This window comes from Sorex fumeus, unplaced genomic scaffold (assembly GCF_029834395.1).
Source record: "Sorex fumeus unplaced genomic scaffold, SorFum_2.1 ptg000093l, whole genome shotgun sequence".
NCBI lineage: Eukaryota > Metazoa > Chordata > Mammalia > Eulipotyphla > Soricidae > Sorex > Sorex fumeus.
The window spans coordinates 5,697,099-5,723,095 of NW_026606150.1; the positions used below are offsets into that span (position 1 = coordinate 5,697,099).

Below are 25,997 nucleotides of genomic sequence, written 5' to 3' on the forward strand. Positions count from 1 at the left end.
GTCCCGTATATTTAAGTTTCTTCCCCCCCCCCCCCCCCCGCCCTTTTGGGCCATACATGGCAGTGCGTAGGGCTTATTCCTGGCTCTGTGCTGAGGGGGCTAAGACAGCACTGGGGATTGAACCTGTGCAAGGCAAGTGCCTTCCTTACCCACTCTACTACCTCTCCAGCCCTTTATTTATTTATTTATTTTTGCTTTTTGGGTCACACCCGATGATGCACAGGGGTTACTCCTCCCGGCTCTGCACTCAGGAATCACTCCTGGCAGTGCTCAGGGGACCATATGGGATGCTGAGAATCGAACCCAGGTTGGCCGCGTGCAAGGCAAATGCCCTACCCGCTGTGCTATCGCTCCAGCCTCCTTTATTTTATTTTTAAAGGAGCCACAATTGGTGGTGGTTTGGGGTGTGTGTGTGGGGGGGGGGGCGCGGGGTGTGTGTGGAGATCATGGCCCCTCCCACAATATTCAGTCTGGAGATGCAGGCCGGGAGCTCAGTGCAAAGGCCTGCAAGTGCTGGGACCCACCAGGGCCAACTGGCAGTGCCCAGGGGCTACAGAGCACCAGGGGTCAAACTCTGGGCTGAGCAAGTGCCTTCCCACTCAGAGGGGCATCCCTGGCCCCTTTTCTTTTTTTTTTTCTTTTGCTTTTTGGGTCACACCCGGCAATGCACAGGGGGTTACTCCTGGCTCTGCACTCAGGAATTACCCCTGGTGGCGCTCAGGGGACCATATAGGAAGCTGGGAATCGAACCCGGGTTGGCCGTGTGCAAGGCAAACGCCCTACCTGCTGTGCTATTGCTCCAGCCCCCCTGGCCCCCTTTTCAAAGTGCTCTTTTCAAAACTAGGGGCCAGAGGGATGGCTCACGGCACATGCTTGGCACGCAAGAGGTTTGGGGTTCACACCCGGCCCCGCATGACCCGAGCACAGAGCTGGGAGTAGCCCCCAGCATCTCCAACTGTACTCCTCAAACCAAGGAACCAGAACCCACCCCCTAAAATAAACAGCAGGGGGCATCACATACCCCCCTTCTCTATTTTTTTTTTTTTTTTTGCTTTTTGGGTCACACCCGGCGATGCTCAGGGGTTACTCCTGGCTCATGCACTCAGGAATTGCTCCTGGCGGTGCTCAGGGGACCATATGGGATGCTGGGAACCGAACCTGGGTCGGCCATGTTGGCTGCGTGCAAGGCAAACGCCCTACCCGCTGTGCTATCGCTCCAGCCCCAATACCCCCCTTCTCTAACGCGTCTAATCACTCACTCTCAATGATCCCGTGTCTTGGAATAAAATCCCACCATCCCGCTGCCCAGGCCGGTGGGCTGCCGCTTCCCGCTCTCAGTTCTGCTGGTTCCTCATGCCACATGCTGCCCAGTCCAGGGGCTGCCCGCGGCTCGCCCACCCCCGGGACGGTTACACGCGGCCTGCCCAGCCTCTGCACCCAAGCAACTCCCGCTCCCGCGAACTGTGTGCACACCTGCTTTGCTCTGTTTACCAGCCTCCTCCTCCTCGAGCCCAGGACAGAAGCTGTCACTCAGCTCACCTCACTCAGCGCACTGCGAAACGGACCCCCGCCTCCCCTCCCCGCCCCACCCCTACCTTCATCTCCTCCATCCAGTCCATGAGGTAGAGCAGGTCCTGGAACACCTTCTGCAGCTCCAGGTTGAGAAGCAGCCGCTCCCGCCGGGCGGCCACCATCTGCCGCAGGAAGTCCCAGAGCCGCGCCACGTTGTGCTGCCGCGCGGCGATGCGCTTGATGTCGTGGTAGCGCTCGGCGGCCAGCTCCGCGGCCACCGCGTCCACCGCCTGCACGCGGCCGCTGTAAGCCACGATGTCTGTCTCGATGGCCTCGTGCTTGCGCACGGCTGCCTCCACGGCTGCCAGCTCCAGCCCAAAGTTGTCCTGGAGGCGGGTACAGGCAGCGGAGGTTGGGGAGCCCCGGGAGGGGTGGCTCTGTATACCCCACCGGGCCCGCCCCCCCAACACTCTACTGCCCAGTCCACGAGGGGCCCCCGGTCGGGTCACTGAGCCCAGCCTGCAGCTCTTGCCTCCAGCCCCCAGTTCCTGGGGTTGTCCTGTGTCACCATCAGCTCCCCTTCCTGTAGGACCCCCCAAGTTGGTTTTTTTTTTTTTTTGCTTTTTGGGTCACACCCAGAGATGCTCAGGGGTTACTCCTGGCTCTGCACTCAGGAATTACAACTGGTGGTGCTCGGGGAACCATATGGGATGCTGGGGATCGAACCCGGGTCGGCCGCGTGCAAGGCAACCGCCCTCCCCGCTGTGCTATGGCTCTGTGCCCCCCTCCCCAGTTCTACCTGGGACACGAGGCGCTGGTTCTCGCTGAGCCAGGTCTCCCGCATGGCGGCCTTGCGGTCGAAGCGGGCGGCCAGCTGCTCCAGCTTCTCCTGGCGGATGAGCTCCGTGCGCAGGGCCAGCTCGCGCTCATGCTCGGCTTTCTCCAGCCGCTCCCAGGCCTGCGAGGCGGGCAGGGTTAGCGCGAGCGGCTGGGGACGGCGGGGAGGTCCCGGGAAGCTCGCTCTAGTGGGTCGCTGGAATGTGGCCGGTTCAGATACCCGTGATGCAAGAATGAGAAGCATGAAGCTTCGGGAAAATGACGTCAGTGTGTGGACGAGAACCTGGCCGGGGGCTGAGGCTGGAGCCCTCCGGGCTGGTTTGGGGTGCAGAGCCGAAGGTCTACAGATACCTGCATTTGTTTTATATTGTCTGGGAAAAGCTAGAAGGAGGGCACGTCAAGGGCCATGGAACATGACGAGGGACTGGAGTTCCTGTTTTTGTTTTCAGGGGGGCCACCCCCAGGGGCATTCAGGGGGCCCTGTGGGGCTGGGGATCAAACTCGGGGCCTTGCAAACAGGCAAGGCACGTGCTCTGCCAGCAGAGCTGCCTCCTTGGCCTCTGGAGGTGGAATGTCATGTGACTTTGGAGGACGACGACGACAAGGAGGACATGTAGGATGCCCCAGAGGGGGTCAAGGGTTCCACCCACATGGGGGGGATGGTGCAGCCAACCAAGACGGGACCTCACGGGGGTGTGGGGGACAGCGGGGGGGTCCAGACCTTGTTAATGTCGGAGATGAGCCGGCCCTCACGGGGTGTGTAGACCTTCTGGTTGTTGGCTCGCAGCTTGCTCTGGATGGTGAAGAGGAGCACCTCCAGGTTCCCTTTCTCCGTGAACCTGGGGCGGGGGAGAGGCCAGGTCAGGGTCAGTGGTCACCAGACACCCCGCGACCTCTGTGCTTTTCCACACAGTGCGTCATGGGTTGTTTTCCTCCTTCCTGATGCAAAACACACTCCGAGTATGACAGCTAGAAAATTCTGGCAAACCCTGAGAGTGATCTGATCGATCATTTGTTGTTGTTGTTGTTGGTTTTTTTTTTTTTTGCTTTTTGGGTCACATCCGGCAATGCACAGGGGTTACTCCTGGCTCATGCACTCAGGAATTACTCCTGGTGGTGCTCGGAGGACCATATGGGATGCTGAGAATCGAACCCGTGTCAGCCACGTGCAAGGCAAACGCCCTACCCGCTGTGCTATTGCTCCAGCCCCACAGTCTGGCAGTTCTAAGCATGGTGGTGACCAGTGGTTTCCAATCATTCTATGACTGCGGACCAGTGTGGTTGATGACCACTTCTCGAAGTTCCTTCCCCCCACTTTTTTTTAGGTTTTTGGGCCATACCCGGCAATCTCAAAGGTTACTCCTGGCTCTGCGCTGAAGGATCGCTCCTACCGGGGCTCGGGAGAGCGTAGGGGGTGTTGGGGATCAAACCCGGGTCAGCCGCATGCAAGGCCAGTGTCCGTCCTGCTGTGGCTCCTGCCCCTAAACTCCTTTTCCTTCCCTCAGTTTCCCTGAGCCCTCTCATGCCAATCAAGGTGCTCCTTCCGGAGGTTGTCTTGTGACCTTTCTTTCAGAGGTCACCTTGGAGAGTCCCTCCTCAAAGCGACACCGTGTTCACTGCCCTCGGGAGAACTTTCCGGGCTCACAGGCACCCTTCCACTGGTTCCCCGGAGCAGATATTTTCTGGGTAAGCCCGAGCTTAGGTGATGGAACATCCTAACTCCCAACAAGCTTGATAACAGAAAAATACTGATGTTTTAGCATCCAGTGTATGGATACAACTGCCTGCTTGGCGGCTCCGCCTCCAAAGACCGTTGCCGGCTAAAATAAATAACAAGCACCTGTGAGGGGCGGGCAACCAGCCACGTTCCTGGGCAGTCACTTGCAACACGGCCCAGTGGCCTGAGCTCTGACTGGACCCCTCTGATACCAGATAATTTTTTTTTCCAAAGTCAAAGTTTTGGGCTGGACCAATAGTACAGCAGATATGCTGCTTGCCTTCCCCATCCCTAAACCAGGCTGGATCCCCAGTACCCCTGAGCCCCCCTGGGGTGATCCCTGGGAACGAACCGAAAATAAACATTTTATTTAGGAAATATAACAGAGGAGAGAAACCCCATAAAGTTAAATATATATATATGTATGTATATACATATATATATGTATACATCCCAAGCTGGGATGTAGGTGGCTCCAGTAAGCCTATCTTTTCCTTTATCTTTTTGTTTTTGCAGTGCAGGGATGAAACTCAGGGCTTCACACATACAAGGCATGCGCTCCATCACCAAGCTCCCTTTCGGTTCTGTGCTGGTAATCGTTTTTTTTTCTTTTTGGGACACACCCAGCGATGCACAGGGGTTACTCCTGGCTCTGCACTCAGGAATTACCCCTGGCGGTGCTCAGGGGACCATATGGGATGCTGGGACTTGAAACCGGGTCGGCCACGTGCAAGGCAAACTCCCTACTCACTGTGCTATCGCTCCAGCACCCTCTTTTTGGTTTTTAGGCCATACCTGGTGGGACTCAGCGCTTCCTCCTGGCTCTACGCTCAGGAATCAATCCTGATGGGGCTGGGGAAACCACAGTAGTGCCAGGGATTGAACCTGGTCAGCCACATGCAAGGCAAGCACCCTACCCTCTGCACTATCTCTCTGGCCCCATGAGTCAGTAATCTTGTTTTGTGTTTTGGGGGCGACACCTGGAGATGCTCAGGGATTACTCCTGGCTCTGTTCTTAAGGATCACTCCCGGTGGGATTGAGGCACCATATGACATGCCAGGGATTGAACCTGGGTTGGCCGCATGCAAAGCAAGCGCCCTACCCGCTGTACTGTTGTTGCTCCGGCCCCAGGGATCAGTAATCTCATCTGTGCAGCTCATCCTGCTTCTAAAGGCCTTCCTGGGGTCAGAGCCATAGTACAGTGGGTAGGGCATTTGCCTTGCATGAAGCCAACTCGGGGTCCAATCCCCAGCATCCCATATGTCCCCTGAACATCACCAGGAATGATTCCTGAGTACAGAGCCAGGAGTAATCCCTGAGCATTGCCGGTATGACCCAAAAAGCAAAAAAGAAAAAAGGCCTCCCTGAGTATGATGTAACAGTATGCAAATTATACCAATCAAAAAAAAATTTTAAACAAAAGATCAACCATCATTAGTGAATTTCAAACCAATAAATCTTCTGATGGCCAATACTTTAAAAACACTGAGAATTCTAGCTTTCGGGGGGCAGGAATGATAGTAAAGCAGGTAGGTAGGGTGTTACGCTCAGGGAACCATATGGGACGTTGGGGATAGAACTCAGGTCGGCTGCGTGCATGGCAAGTGCCTCACTCACTGTACTATCACTCAGGGCTCTGATTTGCTTTTTTAATGGGTAAGCATTTAAAACCTTTTGTGGCGGCCAGAGAGACAGTGCAGTGGATATGGTGCTTGCCTTGCATGCATCTAATCTGGGTTCGATCCCTGGCACCCCACAGGATCCTTGGAGCCTGCCAGGCATGATCCCTGAGTGCAGAGCCAGGAGTAAGCCCGGAGAACTGCCAGGTATGGCCTCAAAACAAAACCAAAGGGGCCAGAGCTATAGTACAACAAGTACAAAAGGGTAGGCTATTTGTTCTGCAAGTGGCCGACCTGGGTTTGATCCCTGGCATCCCATATGGTCCCTTGAGCACCACCAGGAGTCATTCTTGAGTGCAGAGGCAGAAGTAACCCCAGAGCATTGCCGGTATAACACCCCCCCAACAGTATGTGTGTGTGTGTGTGTGTGTGTGTATGTGTATGTATACACACAAAATTGTGCTGTTGTTTGTTTTGGGAGCTGGGGCGACAGTCCAGGTTCTTATGTTTCTAATGCGTGACTCCTGGGTTCCATTTCTGGGACAGCACTGTCCCCTGCGCACAGCAGGGGGTGTGGAGCCCTATTTGTGTTATTGTTTTGGACCCACTCCTGGCATTCTGCACTGGGGAAATGAGTCTCCATCAGGGGCTGCTCAGTGTCCTTCCGGACACTGGACGAAGTTGCCCTCGTCCAGGCTGCCCTGGGTGTCGGCACAGCATGGGGCAGGGGGTCGGCCGGGGGCACGTACTTGGGTGGCTTCTCCACGGTGCGGTAGGAGTTGAAGGACTGCAGCTGGTTCTGGACCCCGCTCAGGGAGTTGGCCAGCTGCCGGTCATTGAGGGTCACGATCGTCTGCTCGATCCACTGCAGCAGCTCGGAGGCCAGAGACTCGTACTTCTCCACCAGGCGCTCGGCCTCCATGGCGTGGTCCAGCACCTGCAAGGCGGCCACATAGGGATCCGTGCTGTGGCACCCCTGCCCACCCCTGCTGTCGGGAGGGACAGTGCCCGTGTCTGGCCTTCACGCAGACCGCCCGAGCCGCGGGTACCTTGCCGATTCTTTTGCCTTCCACGGCCAGGGCTTTCATTTTGGAGAAGTAGTGATAGTAAGTGGCCACGTAGGTGATGATGGATTTCTCATCCGGTTGGTCCACGTTCACATCTGAGAGACAGGCCCGTTCGGGTCAGAGAAAGCCGCACTGACCTGCACTCCCTGCCTCCCAGTCACCCTCGGGCTGACGTCTCCTCAACGCCCTTCGGAGTCGAGACAAGTCATACAGACGGGAGGGGGGAAAGGAAAACTTTTCCTTTTCCAGGGAAAACCCAATTCCCAGGAATGTGGAGGCAGGAAGGTTTGAGAGCCAATTCCAATCTTTCTTCTCCCCTCCTTGAAATGAGCAGAGGATAAAAGCTTCTTCAGTGCTGTGAGGCGTGTTCAGAAGCTTACGCAGCCACTGTCATGCTTATGCCAGAACATCCCACCCCCCCCAGAAACCCCGTACACACTAGCAGTTACTCCCTTCTCCCGCCTGCAGGCCCCCGCCCCCCCACTTTCCTTGTAGCTTCACCCACCTTCAGGATCCAGCAGCTTCGTGAGTCCCAGCTCCTTCTCAGCCACGTTGAAGGCATTCTGCAGGTTGTAGTGAGCGTTACATTTCTTCAGGGACTCAAAGTCCAGCAGGTCTGGCCTGGGGGCAGGGGACAGAGGGGCCGGAAGCTTATGAGTGCCTCAAAAAAAAAAGGAAACGAAAGCCTTTCGCATCCTTATCACTAAGTCATCAACCATGCTTGGTCCAGAATGAGTGCCCGCCCGAGACCCACACCCCTCTCCCCGGGTAAACGCGCAGAAGTGCTCCACATTTGGGCTTATCTATCCCTCCCGGTTTGTGGAGTGTCTCACTGCTGTTCCATGCATGCATGCGTGAGCACAGAGTGTGTGCCCAGCACCCGCCCTATCTTCTCACCGGTGCTTATGAACGATGGCGTTGAAGGCCAACCCGTCCCTCCAGCTGGTGGTGAAGTTGTGCACGTTGACATTGGGGTACCTGTAAACAGACCCCGGGAAAATCAGGGAGTAGGGCCAGAATGCTCTTGTGACCCGCTTCTGGGTCGTGGGCATCCGTCCTCCGGCTCCCCGACCTCCAGGGCCCCTCGCTGAGCGTCTCACCCTGCCGTCTTCATCTGGCACCAGAGCAGTAGGGCGTCCTTGGCTGACTTCTTCTCCTTGTTGTCTTCTGTCTCCACGCTGATGTCCTGGATCTAGGAGGGACAGAAGGAAACGCCGGGCTTGAGTAGAAATGCTTAGGGGCACACGGCGGGGAGTGGGTGACTGATGTGTCACAAAAGGAGGGGCAGAGCTTGAGGACTTTTCTGGGGGGAGGGTGGGACTACCGAACCCTGGGCCAGGGGACCAAAGCCCAGCAGGATGGGGTGCAGGGTCAAGTGGAAGAGCGCAGAAGGAGAGCTTGGGAGGGGTCCCCACAGGCAAGGAACAGCAGGTGGGCGAGGAGGGACCGTTTCCAGGTGTTTCGAAGGTGACAGGGTTTGGGGGGGGATGCTGAGGAGGTCACAGCGGGGCAGGAGTGGGGTCGGAGGGGGATGGCTTGGGTCTCTGCACCAACTCCATGCTCGAGGCATACGGAGGAGCAGGAGACTCTTGACCGGAGGAGGGTGAGCAGGAATGCGGGCAGAGACATGGGCTGGGGGACCAGACCCCCATTTGTGAGGATCAGTCTAGGAAACGCCCTTCCCTAAGGGGCTCCAGACGGTCAGTCCCCTGTGGGCGATGGAACCCCGACAGACCGCAGGATACCTGCCCTGACACTTGAGATCCCCCGGCCTGCTCTGCGGCCTGGACAGCACACTCCTGAGATGCCCTAGAAGATTCTAGAACCTTCCTTCGGTTCCAATAGGAGTGAGCAGCCCCGAAGTGCGATGCATTCCCAGGTACCTGGAACCGAAGGATGATGGTCCAGACCAGGCCGAGGGTGAGCCGGTGGTTCCCGTCCACGATGTCGTGCGAGCCCATGTTCTCCAGGTGCACCTTCTGCTCCTTCAGGAACTGCAGCGCCTTGTCCACGTTCTCCAGGCAGTGGATCCGCATGCGGCCCTTGGTGGGCTTTGGCTGCGGCGGGCCAGGGGTCAGCACAGCCCGGGACAAAGGGGGCTCCTCCCCCCATCTCCTCCTCCACCACCTCCCCTGGGGAACACGGGGACAGCTGGGGCTGGGCCAAAGTTCACAGCCCGAAGCTGAGGCTGCTGCCGGGAGGCTCGGGCAGATTAAGATTCCCATGGGAATTAGGGGCCCCCAGCGTGGTGGCCAAAAGCACGTTTTTCAATGGGGCCGCTGTTCGTGTCGCCAGGAGGCAGTGCTCCCACTTAATCCGTCAGCCCGCGCAACCTCCCTCCAGGCTCTGGGATGCTGGCACCACTGGGGTCCCCGAGGGTGGTCCTGCCGCTCGTCTCCCCCTGACCACAGTCCCCAGCTCACCAGTGTCTCTCCCGAGAGCACCTCGAGGAGTCTCAGGAGGTTCCGTCCATCCCGGAGGTCACTGTACAGGTCCCCCACACGGCAAGTGACACGCGCCAGGTGCGAGTTCACCCACTTGGTGAAGGTTTTCTTCTGTACCGCTTCCCGCTCATCTGTGATAGGGACATGGGGTCACTTCTGGCTTCTGGGGCAAGGCACCTACTTCTAAACCCCAGGGGGTGGGACTGGGGACAGGGAGCGGGGTGCCTGAGTGGCCAAAGTGGGTCCTGAGACACAAAGGGGAAGGAAGAGTCTTAACTTAAAAAGCTGGGTAGGGGGCTGGAGAGATAGCACAGTGGGGAGGGCACCTGCCTTGCATGTGGCCGACCCGTGTTCAATCCCAGGCAACCCATATGGTCCCCCAAGCCCCCTGGAAGTGATTCCTGAGCAAAGAACCAAGGGTTACCCCTGAGCATCACCAGGGCACGGCCCACAAATAAAAACAATAACAAGAAACAGCTGGATGGGGGAAGGAATCTGGATGCATCCACAGGCAAGGTAAATGTAGAAAATGATGGCTGGGGTTGGAGAGAGCCCAGTGGGCAGCACACTGACACTGGCCTTGCTGTGCACATGGTCGACCTGGGTTCCATCCCTGGGACGCCACATGGATCCCCCTAAGCTTGCCAAGAGTGATCGTTGAGTGCAGAGCCAGCAGTAAGCCCTGAGTACTGCCCAGTGTGTCCCAACCCTCCCCGTACCCCCCCTCCCAAAATAAACACCAAAAACAAGAACAAAAATCATGAGGCCCAGGAAGTGGCCTAAAGCACGAGAGTGTAATCTCTGAGCACTGCCGGGGATAGCCCCCAAACAAAAACAAAACCAGAAGGAGAGATGAAAGGGGACTCTGGGAAGGAAGGATGGGAGAAACGGGCAGCAGCGGTGGTGCCAAGAAGAGACGGGTGAACCGCTGCTCCTAACACGCCTCCAGCACCTCGCTTTCCTCCTCTGTAAAATGGGCCCATTACTTTCACCCCCGATGGATCATCACGTTCATGAGGAGACGCCGGCACCGAGCAGCTCCCCAGACTCCCGGCGTGATCTCACCCGGAAGGGGCCGGGCAGCCCGGGCAGCCCGGGCAGGGGAACGCGGAGCAGAGAGAGAGGGCGCGGGCCGAAATCACAGCAGAGGCGCCACAAGTGGTCGTTAGGCGGGCTAGGAGGACGTGGCTGGACAGGACAGCAGCCAGGGGCGCCTGAGTCAGCGCCCCTGAGGGACTTAAAGGGGCACTGCGCAGCTCTGCCGGGGTGAGTTTCTTCAACTGGCAGCAAGGGGGAGGACCCCCACATTGTGAGGCTGAGAAGGAAAAGCAGCCCAGGGAGGTCGGGAGCGGGGTACACAACCCGAGAAACACGGGGCCACGTGGAGAAAAGGGGCCAAGTCCCACCGCCTCGGCTCAGCGAGGCGGTGCTCAGAGGGTCGCCAAGCGGAAGTGAAAATGAACTGGGTTCCAAGTGCCAGAGAGAGAGAGGGCTGAGCGCGGGCCTGGGGATTCCGGCGGGCAGCTCCCCAGAGGAGGCGGGTGGCGGGACGGAGTCCAAGAGGACAGGCCTGAAGCGTCACTTTGCACCTCAGCAGCGTCTCAGAAACCGAAAAGACTCATCCCTTAATCTCGCATTCCTCCGCACCTCACCCAGCAGACACCTCGACACGCCCTTGTCTCCTGCCTGCCTTCCCCCTGCCAGCCTGGGGGTGTGGGGGGGCCTCGCCCTGCCCAGGGCAGCCACCGCTCTACGGGCACCTGTGCCCGTGTCTCTTCCTGCCCGAGCCGGGGATCACCCCGATAGCCCTGATGGCAGGGGCCCTGGGGCGAGGCCACTTGGGCACACAGGCAGAATATAAGGCACAGCGAGAGAAAAAAACAAAACACCCAAAAGCACGCACTGGAAAGGAAGGGTGACTTCTCGGGGCGCTGGCACCATCCATGCCCGCCCCAAGTCAGCGCCTTCCAGAAAAACGTGGGGATGGGGGTGCCCGGTGAGCTCACGCCTGCTCAGACAGACCCGAGCCTGTCCGTGCTGACTCCGGCTGCCACCCGCCTTGGTTTCCACACACTGCCACCCAACTCTCACTCACACCCACTCAGAAACCTGGGACAACACAAGCAATGCCCAGGTCTCGGCTCCCGCTCGCCTCTTCTCCTTCCCGTCCCTCGTCTAACCTCGCCCAGACCTCTGGGACAGACGCCTCTCCAGAGGTCCACACCACGCGGCTCACTGCACTGGGGGGCGCACGAACACACACAACACGCTCGCACACGCATTCGCATACCCTCACACTCGTACACTCTCACACAGACACACACTCACATGAATACACTTGAATTCTCACTCAGACACACTCACAGACACATACATGCACACATACAAATGCAATCATGCTCACACACACACAAACACACTCACACGCATCTACATACTCACACTCAAACACTCAGACACACATACATACGCTCACATGCACACACACAAAGCCACACCCTCACATAGTCCAATACACATACAAATTCACTCATGCTTACACACATACAAATGCACTCACACACATCCACGTACTCACACTCTCTCACAGACACACACAGACATACACACACTCATATGCATACACACAAACTCACACACCCTCACATACTCAAATACACATACAAATTCACTCATGCTTACACACACAAATGCACTCACACACATCCACATACTCACACTCACACTCTCTCACAGACACACACAAACTCACATGCATACACACAAACTCACCCACCCTCACATACTCACACATACAAATTCACTCATGCTCACATACATATACAAACGCACTCACACACATTCACACTCTCTCACGCAGACACACACAGACATACACACACCCACATGCATACACACAAACTCACATACTCAAATACTCACACATACAAATTCACTCATGCTCACTCACACACAAACGCACTCAAACACATCCACATACTCACACTCTCTCACACTGACACACACACAAGCACTCACACACACGAAAACGCACTCTCAGTAATACACAGACACACACATCACACATCACACATCCAAATGTAGTCACGCTCCAAGACACACACAGGTCCAAACACACACACACCACACACATCGACACAAACAGACAAATGCACACACCCACACGCAGACATGCCAAGGCACTCGCACACACTCACAGACATATACAAACGCACTGACACACGCGCGCGCGCACAGGGCTCCAGAGCCCGTCGGTGCGCCGGGCTGGCGGGCTGGCGGGCGGGCGGGCGGCGTCCGGTGGGGCGGTCACTGCCCGCTGCCTGCCGGGCGGGCGGGCGGGCGGGCCGCGTGCTGGGCTGCGGGGCGCGGGGCCGGCGCTCACCTTGGAGCTGCTTGAAGCGTCCTTCGAGCACGCTGGCGTACTGCGCGGGGTTGATGAAGGCGGCGGGCGAGAGCAGCAGCCCCCCGGGGTTCTGGGACCCCTCCAGGGCCTCGTAGTACAGCTCGCTGGCCCCGTTGAGGCCGGGCCCCTGCGCCCTGCCCACTCCGTTCGCGCTCCCGTTCATGCTGCGCCGCGCTACGGGGCCCGGGGCCCAGCGCCCATGTGCGCGCGGCGGGGCGGGCGGGCGGCTCGTTCCCCGGCGGGGCGCGGGCGGCGCGGGCGGCGCGGGGGGCGCGGGGGGCGCGGGCTTCCCGGAGCCGGGGACGCGGGAGCGGCGGCCGCACACCTGGAGCGCCGGCAGCCGAGGCGCCCGCGCCAGACAAACAGGTCGGACGGGGGAGGGCGGGAGGCGGGGCCGGCCGCGGGGGGCAGGGCCAGGCCCCAGGGGCGCGGCGAGCCGCGGGCGCCGGACCTGCCCGCCCGGCCCCGAGTGGGCTTCCGAGTGCGTACCGGGGACCCCCTCGGGGAGAGAGGGGGAGAGGGAGGGGCCCGGAGCAAACCGCGGCTTCCCCAGCGGGGCGGGCCGTGACCCGGAGGGACCCTGGTGGGGGCAGGGGGACCCTGGGAACTTCCGTCGGGATGTGCCTTTGATCCCGGCGCGCGGAGGTAGGACCGCTGGGAGGTGCCTCCCGCTCTTTATCTGGTCCCTTTATCCCCTGTCCTCATCCTTGCCTGGAGTTCAGGCTCCAGCCCTGCCCCGGGCTCTCCAGATTCTCCCACTGGCCCCTAGGGGACCCCACCGGGGGACATCTGCCAGATTCCCTTCCCACCCCTCCCTGGTGAGGCCGGACAGCCCCTGGCCCTCTCCCACCTTCCCGCCTTCTTGGCGCCCAGAGGCCAGCTGCAGAGCCTGCCGGGCACCTCTGGTGGAGAGAGAGGCCCCGCAGGACATGGCCCCCAGGCCACACAGACCACGCCGGCGACTTTCCCCAAGGGTGCCCACACGTCCCCCTCTCCTCTCCTGTCTCCCCAGAAGACAGGCCCAACCAGGGCAGAGAGGCTGTGGAGGAAGCACCAGAAGCTGTGGTCACCCCACACAGCAGGAAGTGGGTCCTCGGATGGGGCTGGGTTGACTGCCAGAATCCCCTAGAAAGCTTTCAAAAATACTCACTTTGGGGACTACAGGGATGGTATAGTGATAGGGCGTTTGCCTCGCACACAGCTGACCCATGTTTGATCCCTGACATCCCCTATGGTCCCCCAAGCACCACAGGAGTGTGATTGCTGAGCTCAGAGCCAGGGGTCACCCCTGAGCATTGCCAGGAGTGGCCCACAAAGCAAACCAAAACAAACAGGCAAAATCTTGACTTCCGGGCAAAGAGAGAGACCCTACACTGAGCTCAGGCTTTGCAGGCAGAAGTCCCCCGGGCCCCCCACCCCAAGTTCAATCCCTGGCACTCCCTGGAGTGACTTGGGAACTCTGAGCCAGGAGCAACCCCTAAGCCTTGTCGAGTGTGGCCCAAAAAGCAAAGCAAAACCTCTCACTTCTGGGCCGTGTGGGTACAGACAGTGGCGACAGGGGAAAACGGGCAGATTCAAGAACCACCAGGGGGCCCAACAGCCCACGCTGGGGACACCCCGTCCCCGGACAGAGGCCCTGTGACCTCTCCCGCTGGGTTGGGTTGGAGGAGGCCCTCAGATGGCTGTGGAAGAGAAGGGCGTGGGATGGAGGCGGGAAAGCCAGCACCCGTGGGTGGCCTGGGGGGTGCGTGGGTGACTCAGCCCCACGCCAGCAGTGGTGTCAGGTGGCAGCCCGTTGCCATGGCAACCCCTCCGGAAAGGGAACGTGGGGAGGCCCGTCAGACGGGTTTGTTTGTGCTGGGAGTCACTGGAGGGGAGAGCCCAGGCCGCAGGCGAGGGCCGGGCAGGGGTGAGGGCAGGCGGAGAGCAACGCCTGCAACAGCGGCAGGGCGGCAGAGGAAACCAGCCCAGGGTGGAGGGAACTGCTCCAGGGAACAGGTAGATGAAAGAAGGGGCGGCCTGCTGGCAGGTGGAAGGAACAGGTGGGGGGAGAGAGCCAGCAGGTGCGGGAGAGGACAGTGGCAATCCAGGAAGACTTGAGAAATGAAAAGGCGGGGCGGGCGGTGGACAGGGGCGGGACAGTGACTCAGGGACAGGCAGTCAGCTGAGCAGGTATGACCTAGAGCTGGGGACCCGGAGCAGGGGCGGGGCAGGAGGGTCCCCTGTGTGAGAGGCTTCTCTCCCCAGCGTTCTCAGCGTGTCCCTGCCCCCCCCCGCCCTCCCCCCTGCAGTCTCACCTGCCAGAGCCTTGATCCGAGACCTCTCAAAGAGGCGGGCCGAGCTGCTGTCATTGTCCCAGTCGGAGTCGGGCAGGTCCCAGCGATTGTTGATGTCGCTGTACTGGCCCTGGATCTCCAAGCTGTCGAAGTCGGTGGGCGATAGCGCGCTGCTCATGGTGGCGAGGGGTCTCCTGCGCCTGCAAAGGGGAGGGTGGCTGAGGGGCAGCTGGGCCCCCGGTGTCCCGACAGCCCTCCACTCTTCACCCCCCACTGCTCCCTCTGCCCTGATCCCCTTTGGGGTTCACTCCAGCCAAAGCTCGAAGGCATGAGGGCACCGCCTGTGGGCAGGAGGGCAGCTAGGGCGCAGGGGTGGTGGGCAGGGACAGTTGGGGTGTCTGGGTGGGTCATGTCCCCCAGTGGAAAGGAGGTTTCATGGTTATGCAGGAAGAGTATGTGTGTGTATGTGTGGTATGGTGCGTGTAGTGTGTTTGTGTGGCATGCGTGTGTGTGTGTGTGTGGTGTGTGGGGTGCCCAGGCCGTCAGGAGTAGCAGTCAGAGTTCTCCGGGCCCTGAGCCCTCTCCCCTTTGGAGGATTTGTATGTGTTTTCAAATTGTATTTTGGGGGAGTTAAGTTTTTTTTTTGATATGTGGGGAGCACGCCCAGTGTGTGCTCAGGGATCACTCCTGGCAGTGTCCTGGGTGGGGGGCGTACATAGTGTCAGGGATTGAACCCGGGTCAGGTGTGTGCAAGGCAAATGCCTTTACCTTATGTACTGTCTCCCTCCCTCCCTGGAGATGTGTCCTTTGAGATGTATGCCCAGTGAGATGCACCTCACCGCCACCCCATGCGGCAGCACCCACTGTCACCCCGTCTCACAGGTGAGGGAGCCTCAGTTCAAGGTCACGCAGCAGGGATGGTCCCCTTTCTGACGGGGCTGAGGGGGGCAGACTCTTCGTTGCCACATTCCTGGCACATCCTAGAACGCTCAGAGCTGCACCCCACCCAGAGATCAGCACCCACAACTCCCTTCCGGAGCCCGGCAGGGCCGGCAAGGCCAAGTGTGCGTGTCAGCATCCTGGTGCCCTAATGCAAACAAACAACTCAAAACTAACAGACGTGCTCAGATTAGCTGCGAGGGGTTAAAAGCAAAACCACCCCCACTGTCCAAAGTTCTCTGCAGTGATTTCAGCACTGCGTGGCCACTGGAGGGGGCTGGGGCTGTCACTTCACCAAGAACCACCAATTCTCGGGTCTCGCTCTGCCCAGTCCTTCGGTTCCTTGCACCACCTCTGAGTTTCAGGGCCAGGATGGGGGTGAGGGGCCTCTGGTTCCGGAAAAGGGGCCATGGAGAAGCTGGTGTGGTGTGGTGGCAGGAGGCAGGGATAAGAGTGACGGATGTGTTCCCACGGGTCCACAGAGGCGGATGGTGACTTCTGTCTAACTGGTCCCATGAAACGGAACTGGAACCGTGGCCCATCCAAAGGCCAGGATCACCTGCCCCTCCCCTCTTTCCCGAAGAGGAAACCGTCTGGGCAGGGACTGCCACCCCCCAACCTTAACTCCCCCCAGGGGGGAGCTCAGAGTCCCAAGCTCCAGTGGGATTTTCATCCCCCCCCACACGCACAGAAAAGGGAGCTGGATTTGCGCTCACTTTAGAGTCCCCTTCTCCTTTCAAATTCATCACGTCCTCTCATCCCTGAGAGATCCTTTCAATTTGCTGTGTAAATATTTATGTAAAAATAAATTCTAGGGCAGAGTTGAGTCACCCTGAGCAAAGGGTGCTGTGGGCAGGTGTAACCTTAGCTGGAGACACACACACACACACACACACACACACACTCACATACACACACACACTCTGGAGACACACACACACACACTTGAGACACGTGCGCGCGCGCGCACACACACACACACACACAAACACACACATACACAGAGCTCAACAGCTGCCGGTGGAAGCAGCTGGGGACCCGCAAGATCCATCCAGGCAGCCCTGTTCACCCTTAAGAGCCTCAGAAGTTTCTGAGCGGGGAAACTTCTGGCCCTCCCCTCCCGCCACCCCCTGGCCAAATGGCCTCTCTCTGCCTGACCTTCTGTTCCCGTGACCCCCGAGTCGTTTTATCAAAAACCCGCAAAAGCCAGCACCCAGGACTGTTTCATTTGGTCTATAATTACTTAAAAATTAAAAGTTTGCATTTCATGAGCAGGTCTGTTTTGTTCTTTTTTTTGGGGGGGGTGGTTGCAAGGGCAGGAAGGGCTCTTGGGGCCACATCTGGCGGTGCTCAGGGGCTAGTCCTGACTCTGTGCTCAAGAGGACCACCTCCCCACACACACACTCCCTGCTGGTGCTTGGGGGACCACAGGTGATGCTGTGGATTTGAAGTGGGGTTGGCTGCATGAGAGACAAAAATGCTTTAGCCTGCTGTGCCATCTCCTTGGTCTCAGATCGGGGCTTCCCGTGTCTCTCTAGACCCCTCCAGCCCCTTCTGCCTCCTTCCTAATCAGACGAACTTCTATTTGCCTGACTCCAAATGCCTCTGAGGTTTCCAAACCCGGGTCTTGGGTCTTTGTGCTCCATGAAAAAGCTGAAACTGAAAGTAGCAGACAGTCTGGGGCATCCCTGGAAGCAGTAAGATTTGGGCTTTACTTTGGTGCCCCAGTTTGGTCCCCTCACCCCAGATCTTCAGATCTTGCAGGGTTGGGGCTGCAAGGGTCCATCTCACCCAGGAGGTACAGCGCGGAGACTTCCTGAGGAACCCTATAATCGGGGTAGAGGGCATGCAGCTAGGGCAGCTTCGTCTCCCAAATAACGTGTCAGCCACATAAATGTTCCTCCTCTGACCACATCCAGCTGGTACTGCCCGGGCTGTGTGGTCTGAGCTGCTGGAAGTGGCAGCATCTAGATGAGGAGCGAGAGTGCAATCACAGGGCTGATAGCACAGCGGGGAGGGCGCCGACCTTGCACGCAGCCGTCCCGGGTTCAATCTCCAGCATCCCATATGGTCCCCCAAGCACCTCCAGGAATGATCGCTGAGTGCAGAGCCAGGAGTAAGCCCTGAGCACTGCCAGGTGTGGTTCCCAAACAAGATAGATAGATGGACATGCATGCAAAACGTTGGAAAATGTAAGAAGAAAAAAAAAAGTGCAGTCGTGTCCTAAGGCCCACATCCCCCAGGCCCCCATGCTCAGGTGCAAGGGGCAGATTCCCAAGCTCTGGTGATTTCCGGGGTGCCCGGGGAGCGGTTCTTGGGTGCCACCTTACATGTTGCCTCTGAGGTTTGCTTCTCAAGCCTCTGGGCTCTCCCGTTCTTTTGGACACCCTGCCGCCACCAGCAGACCCCTGCCATTTTTCTCCCCAAGTTTCCCGGCATAGATTCCTGCTTGGTTTCCTTGGACAGCGCCCCTCACCTCTGCTCTGGGTCACCGTCCTCACGTGGCCCCTGTCCCCCAGCTCCCAGCACCTGCTGTCTCTCACTAGTCTGGAGACGTGTTAGCCTGATTCTCCCCAGTGGTTCCTGAATTCAGGCCCTAGGGCAGCTAACACCCATCACAGTGTCCCCAATTTGGTCCCCTCACCTCCTTCCCAGCCACTGACCTCCAGCCAGGTCCACGTAGCTGCCACTGCTTGGGCCAGAGCGAAGCCAGTTAACTGCCTGGCTAGTTCCCCAGCCAAGTGCCTCGGAACCGGCATGTACAGCTCAAAATCCTACCCCCCCGGGACTCGCGGCTGTCTTGTACCCCAACTCCTCCTCCTGCCACATCCGGCTCCTGATTAATTCTTTACCGCCTTCAGAGAGAGTTGACGTTCCCTGCTCTGTGCTCCCCCAGCCCTTCAGCGAGCAGCTCTTACTGCCGCCCTCCAGTTGAAGGATTATATTTGCTGTTTGTGCAGAGGCTGTCTCACTCAGGGTTCCAGCCTCGCCCACTAGGTATTCAATATAGGGCTCTCCACTCACCGGACGAGAACGTCTTTTTTTTTTGTTTTTTGGTTTTTGGGCTACATCCAGCACTGCTCAGGGTTTCCTCCTGGCTCTGTGCTCAAGGATCACTCCCGGTGGGTTCGGGGAACCAGATGGGGTGCTGAGGAATCGAGCCCAGGTTGGCTGCTTGCAGGACCAGCCTCCTAGCAGCTGTACTATCACTCCGGCCCGAGCTAGAACTTTTTTATTTATTTCCTCCATTGAGGGTTAAGGAGAAACTCAAGGAAAGAATGTAAATGGGCTGGAAAAGAGCCAGGGAGCTTAGTTCTGGGTTAGAGCACTTGCTTTGCCTGCGTGAGGCCCTGGATTCTGTCCCTGGCATTGTATAAATAAATAAATAAATAGGGAAGGGGAGGGAGAGAAACTCCTCAGCTGTAGTCCTTGAAGGGCCGGGCACTCCCCAAAGTTCTGGATCAACGCTGGCGTGATATGGCAGCAGATCAGGTCTTGCATTGCACTTGGCCCACGAGGTTCAACTCCTAACACCACACGTGGTCCCCTGAGCCCCACTATGCATGATCCCTGAGGATAGCTGGATGTGGTCCCAAAACAAATGGACAAAAGTTCAGGATGGGGATTCTCAAACTTAATGCATCATGGTCACCCATTGGTGGTGGTCACTGGGCTCAGCCTCCAAACTGTTGGGGCCTGGGGGATCTGCGTTTCCAACCTGTGTCTACACACACACACACACACACACACACACACACACACACACCTGCCTCCGGCCCAGGGAACTATCCTTGGAGGGGTATCGAGGAGGCACAGTGGCCCAAAGGCCCGGAAACAAGTTGGAACATCTGAGAAAAACCAAAGTTTCTGGGGGAACAGGGGACCTGAGGTTGACTTTGGCATCTGCTCCAGGCTAAACTCAAATAGAACTTGGCCTCACGAGGAGCCAGAAGCTTCTGGCGATGAGAGAGGAAATGAAGATGGAGTGGGACGCAGATCTAAGGAGACAGGCAGGGCGGCTGCCCCGACGCAGGCGGCTCACAGATGCACGGAAGGAGGAGATGGCGAGGGTGGCGCTCTGGGGAGGCAGAGCAGCAAATGACAGCCCATGAATAATAGATGAGGAGGGGGGACTTGGGCAGAGGGAAAGTCTTCCTGGACTCCGTTTGCGAGTTCGAGGGGACAGGAAGCGAAATAAAAGGAAAAAGAAATCAGAGAAACTCAGCACCTAGGAGGGCTGCAGAGAGGAGCCGGGGACAGGCTGCCTCCCGGGCAAGCGGGCCAGCTCTTGCCAGGAGCTTGGGCTGGGGGCTGAGGCGTGGGGGTGCACGCGTGTCTCAGTGCATCCCTTGCCGCCCTCCTCCCCCAAGCCTGTGGGTTCCGTGGGTCTCCCAGGAGCAAACATAAGCTCCCCATTAGCTTCCTCCCCTCCTGATCGTGGGCGCCTGGGAAAGTATCCTAGAGGTTGCCCAGGCCCTCCAGTTAGCACACAGACTTGGAACTCAGTCGGCTCCCCGTACCTTCAAGGAAAACTGGTTTGTGGCTACCCTGCCCGTGCCTGACCAGACCAGCTCCCCAGCGCCAGGGCTGTGGCTGCGCCCCAAAAGGGGAAGAGCCGCCGGGAAACAACTATAAAGCGAGACAGCGCGCAGCAGGTTAGGACAGGGGCGAGCCTGCAGCCGGGCGGGCAGGCCATGCCAGGGGGCTCCGCGGGGTGGTGCCAGCCAGAGTGGGTGGCTCAAGGCGGCTGGGCCGGAGTTGGCACACTCCAGAGAGGGGGCCCTGGCCAGGATCCCCGTGCTGGGGACCCTTCGCCCCACAATGCCCTTTCCGGATACCGCCCCCGCCCCGCCCCGCCAACCGGGGTGCCCCTTCTCCCGGGTCCCGTGTCGCCGGCACTCCGGCCGACCGCGTCCGCTGCTCGGGCGCATAAAGGAGGGCGGCGAGCAGCCCCCCAGCTCGGCTGGGCCGGGAGCCCCCTGCAGGCTCCGGCTCGGCGCCGCGCGGCCGCAGCAAGCACCTGGCCGGCGGGTCCCTTGCCGCCGCGGCGACGCGCACAGCCGGCGCTGTCACACACGCCGCCAGCCCCGGCGACCGTCCCCGTGCGCGCTTGTCAGCCCCAACTCTTCCAGACTCTTCTCCCGGCTCGGGGAGGGCCGGCGCCGTCCCAGCCGGGCCCCCGCGGCCCGCACGCCGCTCCCCGGCGCCGGGGGTCGCCGGGGCCCCGCCGAGCCGCCCTCGGCCCCCGCCGCCCGCCGGGCCCGGCGCCCCCCGCCGCCCGCCGGCTCCGGGGGGCCCCCGCCCCCGCCGCCCGCACGCGGCCGCACAAAGCGCGCCGCCCGCCGGCCCGGACAAAGCGGGCCCCGGCGCCGCCACCTACCTGGGCGCGGAGCGGCGGCCCGGGACGCACCGGTCGTCGCCGCGCCCGCAGCCCGGCCGCGAGGGGCGGTTGCGGGCGGCGGCGGCGGGTGGCCCGGCGGCGGCGGGGCTGGCGGCGGGCGGCGGCGGGCGCTGTCACGGGGCGCGAGCGGCGCGGGGGGGCGCGCGGGGCCGGCGGCGGCGGCGGCGGCGGGGCGCGTGGCGGCGCGCGGGCGCGAGCGGCGGGACTGCGGCGGCGGCGGCGGGAGGACAATAGCCTCCCCCTGCCGCAGGCCGCCGGCTCCCGCGGGAGGCCCGGGACCATCTGGAGCCCGCGGCCCCGCAGGGCTCGGGGCGGGGCCCCGGCCACCCCCTCCCCACCGAGCGCCATGGCAACCGAAGCCCCTTTCGGGTCTCCCCCGAGAGACACCCCCGCCCCCCCCCCCACCGCTTTCGCCCCAGCCCGGGGTCGCTGACCTTCCCCGGGGCGGACGCGGCGCCTCCCGAGTCCCCCATCACCTTCCCTGGGGGTGCTCCCCCCGCTCCCCGAGCGCCTTCCGGTCCTTGCGGGCTCCCGGGTCACCCCCCGGGCGCTCTGGCTCCCCGCCTGCGGTGCACTGCCTGGCGGGGGTCGGGCTCCGGGTCTCGGCGATTTGCACGCTCCGTCTGGCCCTACGCAGCTTTCGGTCCCAAACCCGAAAGCCCGGGGCGCGCACCCCGGGCTGGCACTCACCGCCCAGGAGGTTCCCGGTGTGCGGCCTCTGTTCGCCTTTTCAGATCTTCCTCTCGGGGCTCCTCCAGCCCATGTCCCTTCAAGCATGTCCCTCGTGCAGCCGCGCTCTCTCGCGTCCTCCTCCGGGCTGCCAGGCCGGCTGCGGTTCCCAGAGGGGCTCCATGGCACACGCGGTGGCGCTTCGCCTCCTTGCAGATGAGATGCTGGGAACCGTGTTCCTGCAGCTCCGCGCAGCTCCTTCTCCGCGCCTCTCATTTATCAACCCGGAGAATTCAGCCTACTCACTGTCTTAAGGGGGAGTGGGGGTGGGGAGGGACATTTCTAGGCCTGGCACCGCTCGGTGGTGCTCCTTGGTGCCTTCCCGGCCAGAGGGGTCTGAGCTCTCGACTGGGTCGTCCCCCACGTGAACTGCAATGTTTGGGAGAGGAAAGGACGGTCCCCAAATAATAACAAAGTTAGAGTGCTGGGGTGGGTGCTAAAAGTGCATCATGGCATGTGACAGCCCCGCCCCCACCCCATGCCGGCGCCCGGAGGAAGGTTCTGTTCTTCCAGACTAGAAAACTAAGCTGCGAGGTGAGCTGGTGAGAACAGATTGGCATTGGAAATTCAGCGGCGCTGCATTGCCCTGAAGATCTGGGTTGGCTTCTACCTGGGAAATGCCTGTGGTGACCTCTGACCCCCAAGCTGCTTGGGGAAGACCGGCCTTGGCCGAAAGGTCACGGTTTGGCTGCTTTATGAGTGGTGGAATTTCCAGATTTTGCTTCTTGCTGAAAAGGTATGCATATGGAAACAAATATATAGTTACGGACTTGGAGTGTTTTCCAGATCGAATTTTGGGAAGGTGAAATTATTTGTGGCAGGCCCCTTGTGAAAACATTTCCAAGTTAGAAACCAAAAAGTTCTGCTACCAGTAGTTTGTAGCTATAGCATTTCACCTCCCTGGCTTCAGTTTGCTGAGTCTGTAAAATGGGCTGGAGTGGTGGCAGGGCTCAGCGTGGTGCACTGCGAGATGACCTTGAATTCTCTGCACCTCACCATGTGCCATAATTCAGGCCATTTCCACTGATTTTTAAAGCCACTCCCTCTGGCAATGGAATCAGCCACGAGGGCCTACTGACAGAGCTCTTTGCTCAATAAGGATGGTAAATTAAAAGGGATGAGAATGAGCAGAGTTTCCAGGGAAGCAGAACCCCCAACCTAGTGCCACTGTGCTGGTTTGAGAAGCGTGCGTCTTAACCACAGCCTCTGAGATTATGACCCAATCAGAAGACAAGGATCTTGGGGTTTAGGATTTGCAGAAGATTAATGATATTGGGCCAGAGCGATAGTACAGCAGGTAGGGCATTTGCCTTGCTTGCGGCCGCGGCTGATCTGGGTTCGATCCCCAGCATCCCATATGGTCCCCCAAGCACCGCCAGGAGTAATTCCTGAGTGCAAAGCCAGGAGTAACCCCTGTGCATCACTGGGGTTAATGATATCTTTACTAGAGTGCTTTCCCATTTTCAGCATTTCTTAATTCTTCCCAAAGGCTTGTAAGGTAAATATGAACACATGAACTCCAGGCATCTAAGTGAATGTCCAAGTTCATACTGAAGATACCAAGTCTCTGTGTCTGTCTGTCTGTCTCTCTCTCTTTCTCCCTTAATGAGATCCTTTATTTGATTTATTTATTTTTGGGTTTTGGTCATACCTGGCAATGCTCAGGGGCTACCCCTGGCTATGCACTTAGCAATTACTTGTGACAAGGGGCTGGAGTAACAGCACAGCGGGTAGGGCGTTTGCCTTGCACACCGCTGACCCGGGTTCGATTCCCAGCGTCCCATATGCCCCCCTCCCCCAGGACCACCAAGAGTAATTCCTGAGTGCAGAGCCAGGAGTAACCCCTGTGCATCGCCAGGTGTGACCCAAAACGCAAAAAAAAAAAGAAAAGAAAAGAAAAAAAAATTACTTCTGACAGCTCTTGGGGTGCCATATGGGATGTGGGGGATCGAACCCAGGTCGACTGTGTGCAAGGCAAACACCCTCCCCGCTGCTCTCTTGCTCTGCCTCCCTCCAACCCCAAGTCTCTCTCTGGATTCCTCATCTTTCCCTCCTGCTGGAGACGCCAATAGCAAAGCGGTTCGAGGTGCCGCTTTGGGGCTTAAAGCCGTTTCCCTACCTAACTAGTCCTTGACCTTGGGCTTAATTTCCCTGGGATGCTGTGCCTTAACTTCCCCGGGATCCTGTTTCTTCACATGTGAAGTGACATCAGAGCATGAGGCTCAAATGAGTTAAATGCAGCTAAAACGCTGGCGCGGGGCCCAGTGCACGGAAGCTCAAGCACGCAGCCAGGCCGGCCGTGATTCGTTTAGCAGGGCGTTCGGGGAGGGAGTGCGCTCGGCACACGCAACGCACAGTGCTTGTCTTAGCTCTGCCCGAGTTGCTTTGGAAACTTGTTATTTAGCTCGCTGGTGCGTCAGTACAGGCAACGCCGAAGAAAGACCGTCTGCTTTCTTTTCATTTGAGTTGCACAAGTGAATGGAATGATGTCCACGTCGTGTGCGGAGTTGCTCGGAGCCTCCAGATCCTGCTTACGTAACCGAGATTGACGGCTGGGTAGCGCTTCCTGCTACCAACCTACAGACGTACATGAAGCCTCCGATCTGGCTCCAGTGCCAGGGAAGAGGTGTCCCTCCTTCTGTCAGAGACAGATTCTTCTGGCTCCTGGCTGAAGTGTCATCCCCTCCCACGGTCTCCTGGTGCTCGTGTCTGGTGAGCTCTTGCTTCCCCTTAGAACGTTCAAGCAGCTGAGAAAATAAGCAAGACATCCAGCCCCTCCTCCACGAATTGCCCTTGATCGTTATGATCTTTGTCTTCTCCAGTATTATTTGCTGGCGCTTGGCCACACCCAGAGGTGCTCAGAGGTCACTCCTGGTGGTGCTTGGTGTGGGAATGGAACTAGAATCGGCAGCCGGGCAAGTGCCATGATCCCTGGATCATCTCTCTGGCCCCTTCTTCTGGAAAGGTCTGCACTCATTGGCTCTACTACCTCACATTCTGTTCACTGAAATGTTTATTCAAAAACTCCCTGGCTTATGTGGCAGGCCCTGAACTGGGAGATCGGGTTAGGCTGGGCGGTCTCCAGTGATGAGGAAACAGACACTGTTTCTAGCCTTTTGGAGTTTAGATTCTAGTGGGGTTGACCGTTTTTCATGCATCAGTCCCTCAGATCTATAACCACAAAGTAGGATGGGTGTTATGAGCGAAAGGTTCAGATGCAATGTGAGAATTAAACAGCCTTAACTTAGCTTGTGGTAGGCCCGGGGCTGGGGTGCGAACCCTCCCTCCCACCCTCACTTGCTTCCTCAGGGCATTTGAGCTATATATGAAACGGGAGGTTGAACGTGGCAAAGAAGAAGGACTAATAATAGCAGTTACTACCACTAATTGGGAACAAGATTTCTTCACTTTACACATGCCATTTTATTCCACTTTATTGAATTCTTATTCCAACTTCAAGAGGTAAAGATGAGCCCTGTTTATTTGTTTTTGGTTGCTTGGGTTTGGGGGCCACACCCAATGGTGTTCAGGATGCACCCCTTACAGTGCTCAGGGATCACTCTTGGTGGGACTTGGAGGACCATTTTTTTAAATTAATTTTTATTAGTGAAACACCATTTGTAGATTTACATATCTTTGTGCTTGGGTTTCAATTATACAATGATCAAATACCCATCCCTCCACCAGTGCCCATTTTCCACCACCATGGATCCAAGTATCCCTCCCACACCCATCCCCCCCATCTCACCCTGCCTCTGTGGCAGGGTATTCCCTTTTGTTGTCTCTCTTGGAGGACCATTTGTGCTAGGTGTCAAACCTGGGTCAGCAGCAAGCAAGGCAAGCACCCCTCCCCCATCCTGCGCCCCCATCATTTCATTATTGCTCTGGTCCCCAAGATGAATCCTGTTTGACAGAGGACGTGGAGACTGTATGTCGGGTCCAGGGTCACTGAACCAGACAGGAGAATTGCTGGGATTTCTTCCAGTCTGACACTTAAGCCAGGTCTTAGTCACAGGGCTGGAGAAGCACTAGGACACCGGGACTGTCTGGTG

General features: G+C 58.6%; 1 protein-coding gene across 4 annotated transcripts in view; it reads right to left on the reverse strand.

The window, feature by feature from the left end:
* The window catches only part of SPTBN2 (spectrin beta, non-erythrocytic 2), a 37,696-nt gene extending 15,378 nt beyond the window's left edge, over nt 1–22,318 (reverse strand). The window contains exons 1-12 of one of the 4 annotated variants that reach the window (XM_056131920.1): nt 21,907–22,318; nt 14,898–15,076; nt 9,177–9,328; nt 8,637–8,810; nt 7,854–7,945; nt 7,651–7,731; nt 7,259–7,374; nt 6,736–6,848; nt 6,436–6,623; nt 3,071–3,188; nt 2,312–2,470; nt 1,596–1,898 (exon numbers count right to left, since the gene is read on the reverse strand). In XM_056131920.1, coding sequence (XP_055987895.1) covers nt 1,596–1,898; nt 2,312–2,470; nt 3,071–3,188; nt 6,436–6,623; nt 6,736–6,848; nt 7,259–7,374; nt 7,651–7,731; nt 7,854–7,945; nt 8,637–8,810; nt 9,177–9,328; nt 14,898–15,054 — 1,653 coding nt within the window. In that variant the 5' untranslated portion in view covers nt 15,055–15,076; nt 21,907–22,318. Of the gene's footprint in view, nt 1–1,595; nt 1,899–2,311; nt 2,471–3,070; nt 3,189–6,435; nt 6,624–6,735; nt 6,849–7,258; nt 7,375–7,650; nt 7,732–7,853; nt 7,946–8,636; nt 8,811–9,176; nt 9,329–14,897; nt 15,077–21,195; nt 21,317–21,650; nt 21,669–21,906 lie in introns of those variants that run through there. The other 3 variants (XM_056131923.1, XM_056131922.1, XM_056131921.1) reach the window with 3 other exon arrangements.
* Nucleotides 22,319–25,997: the final 3,679 nt, after the last annotated feature.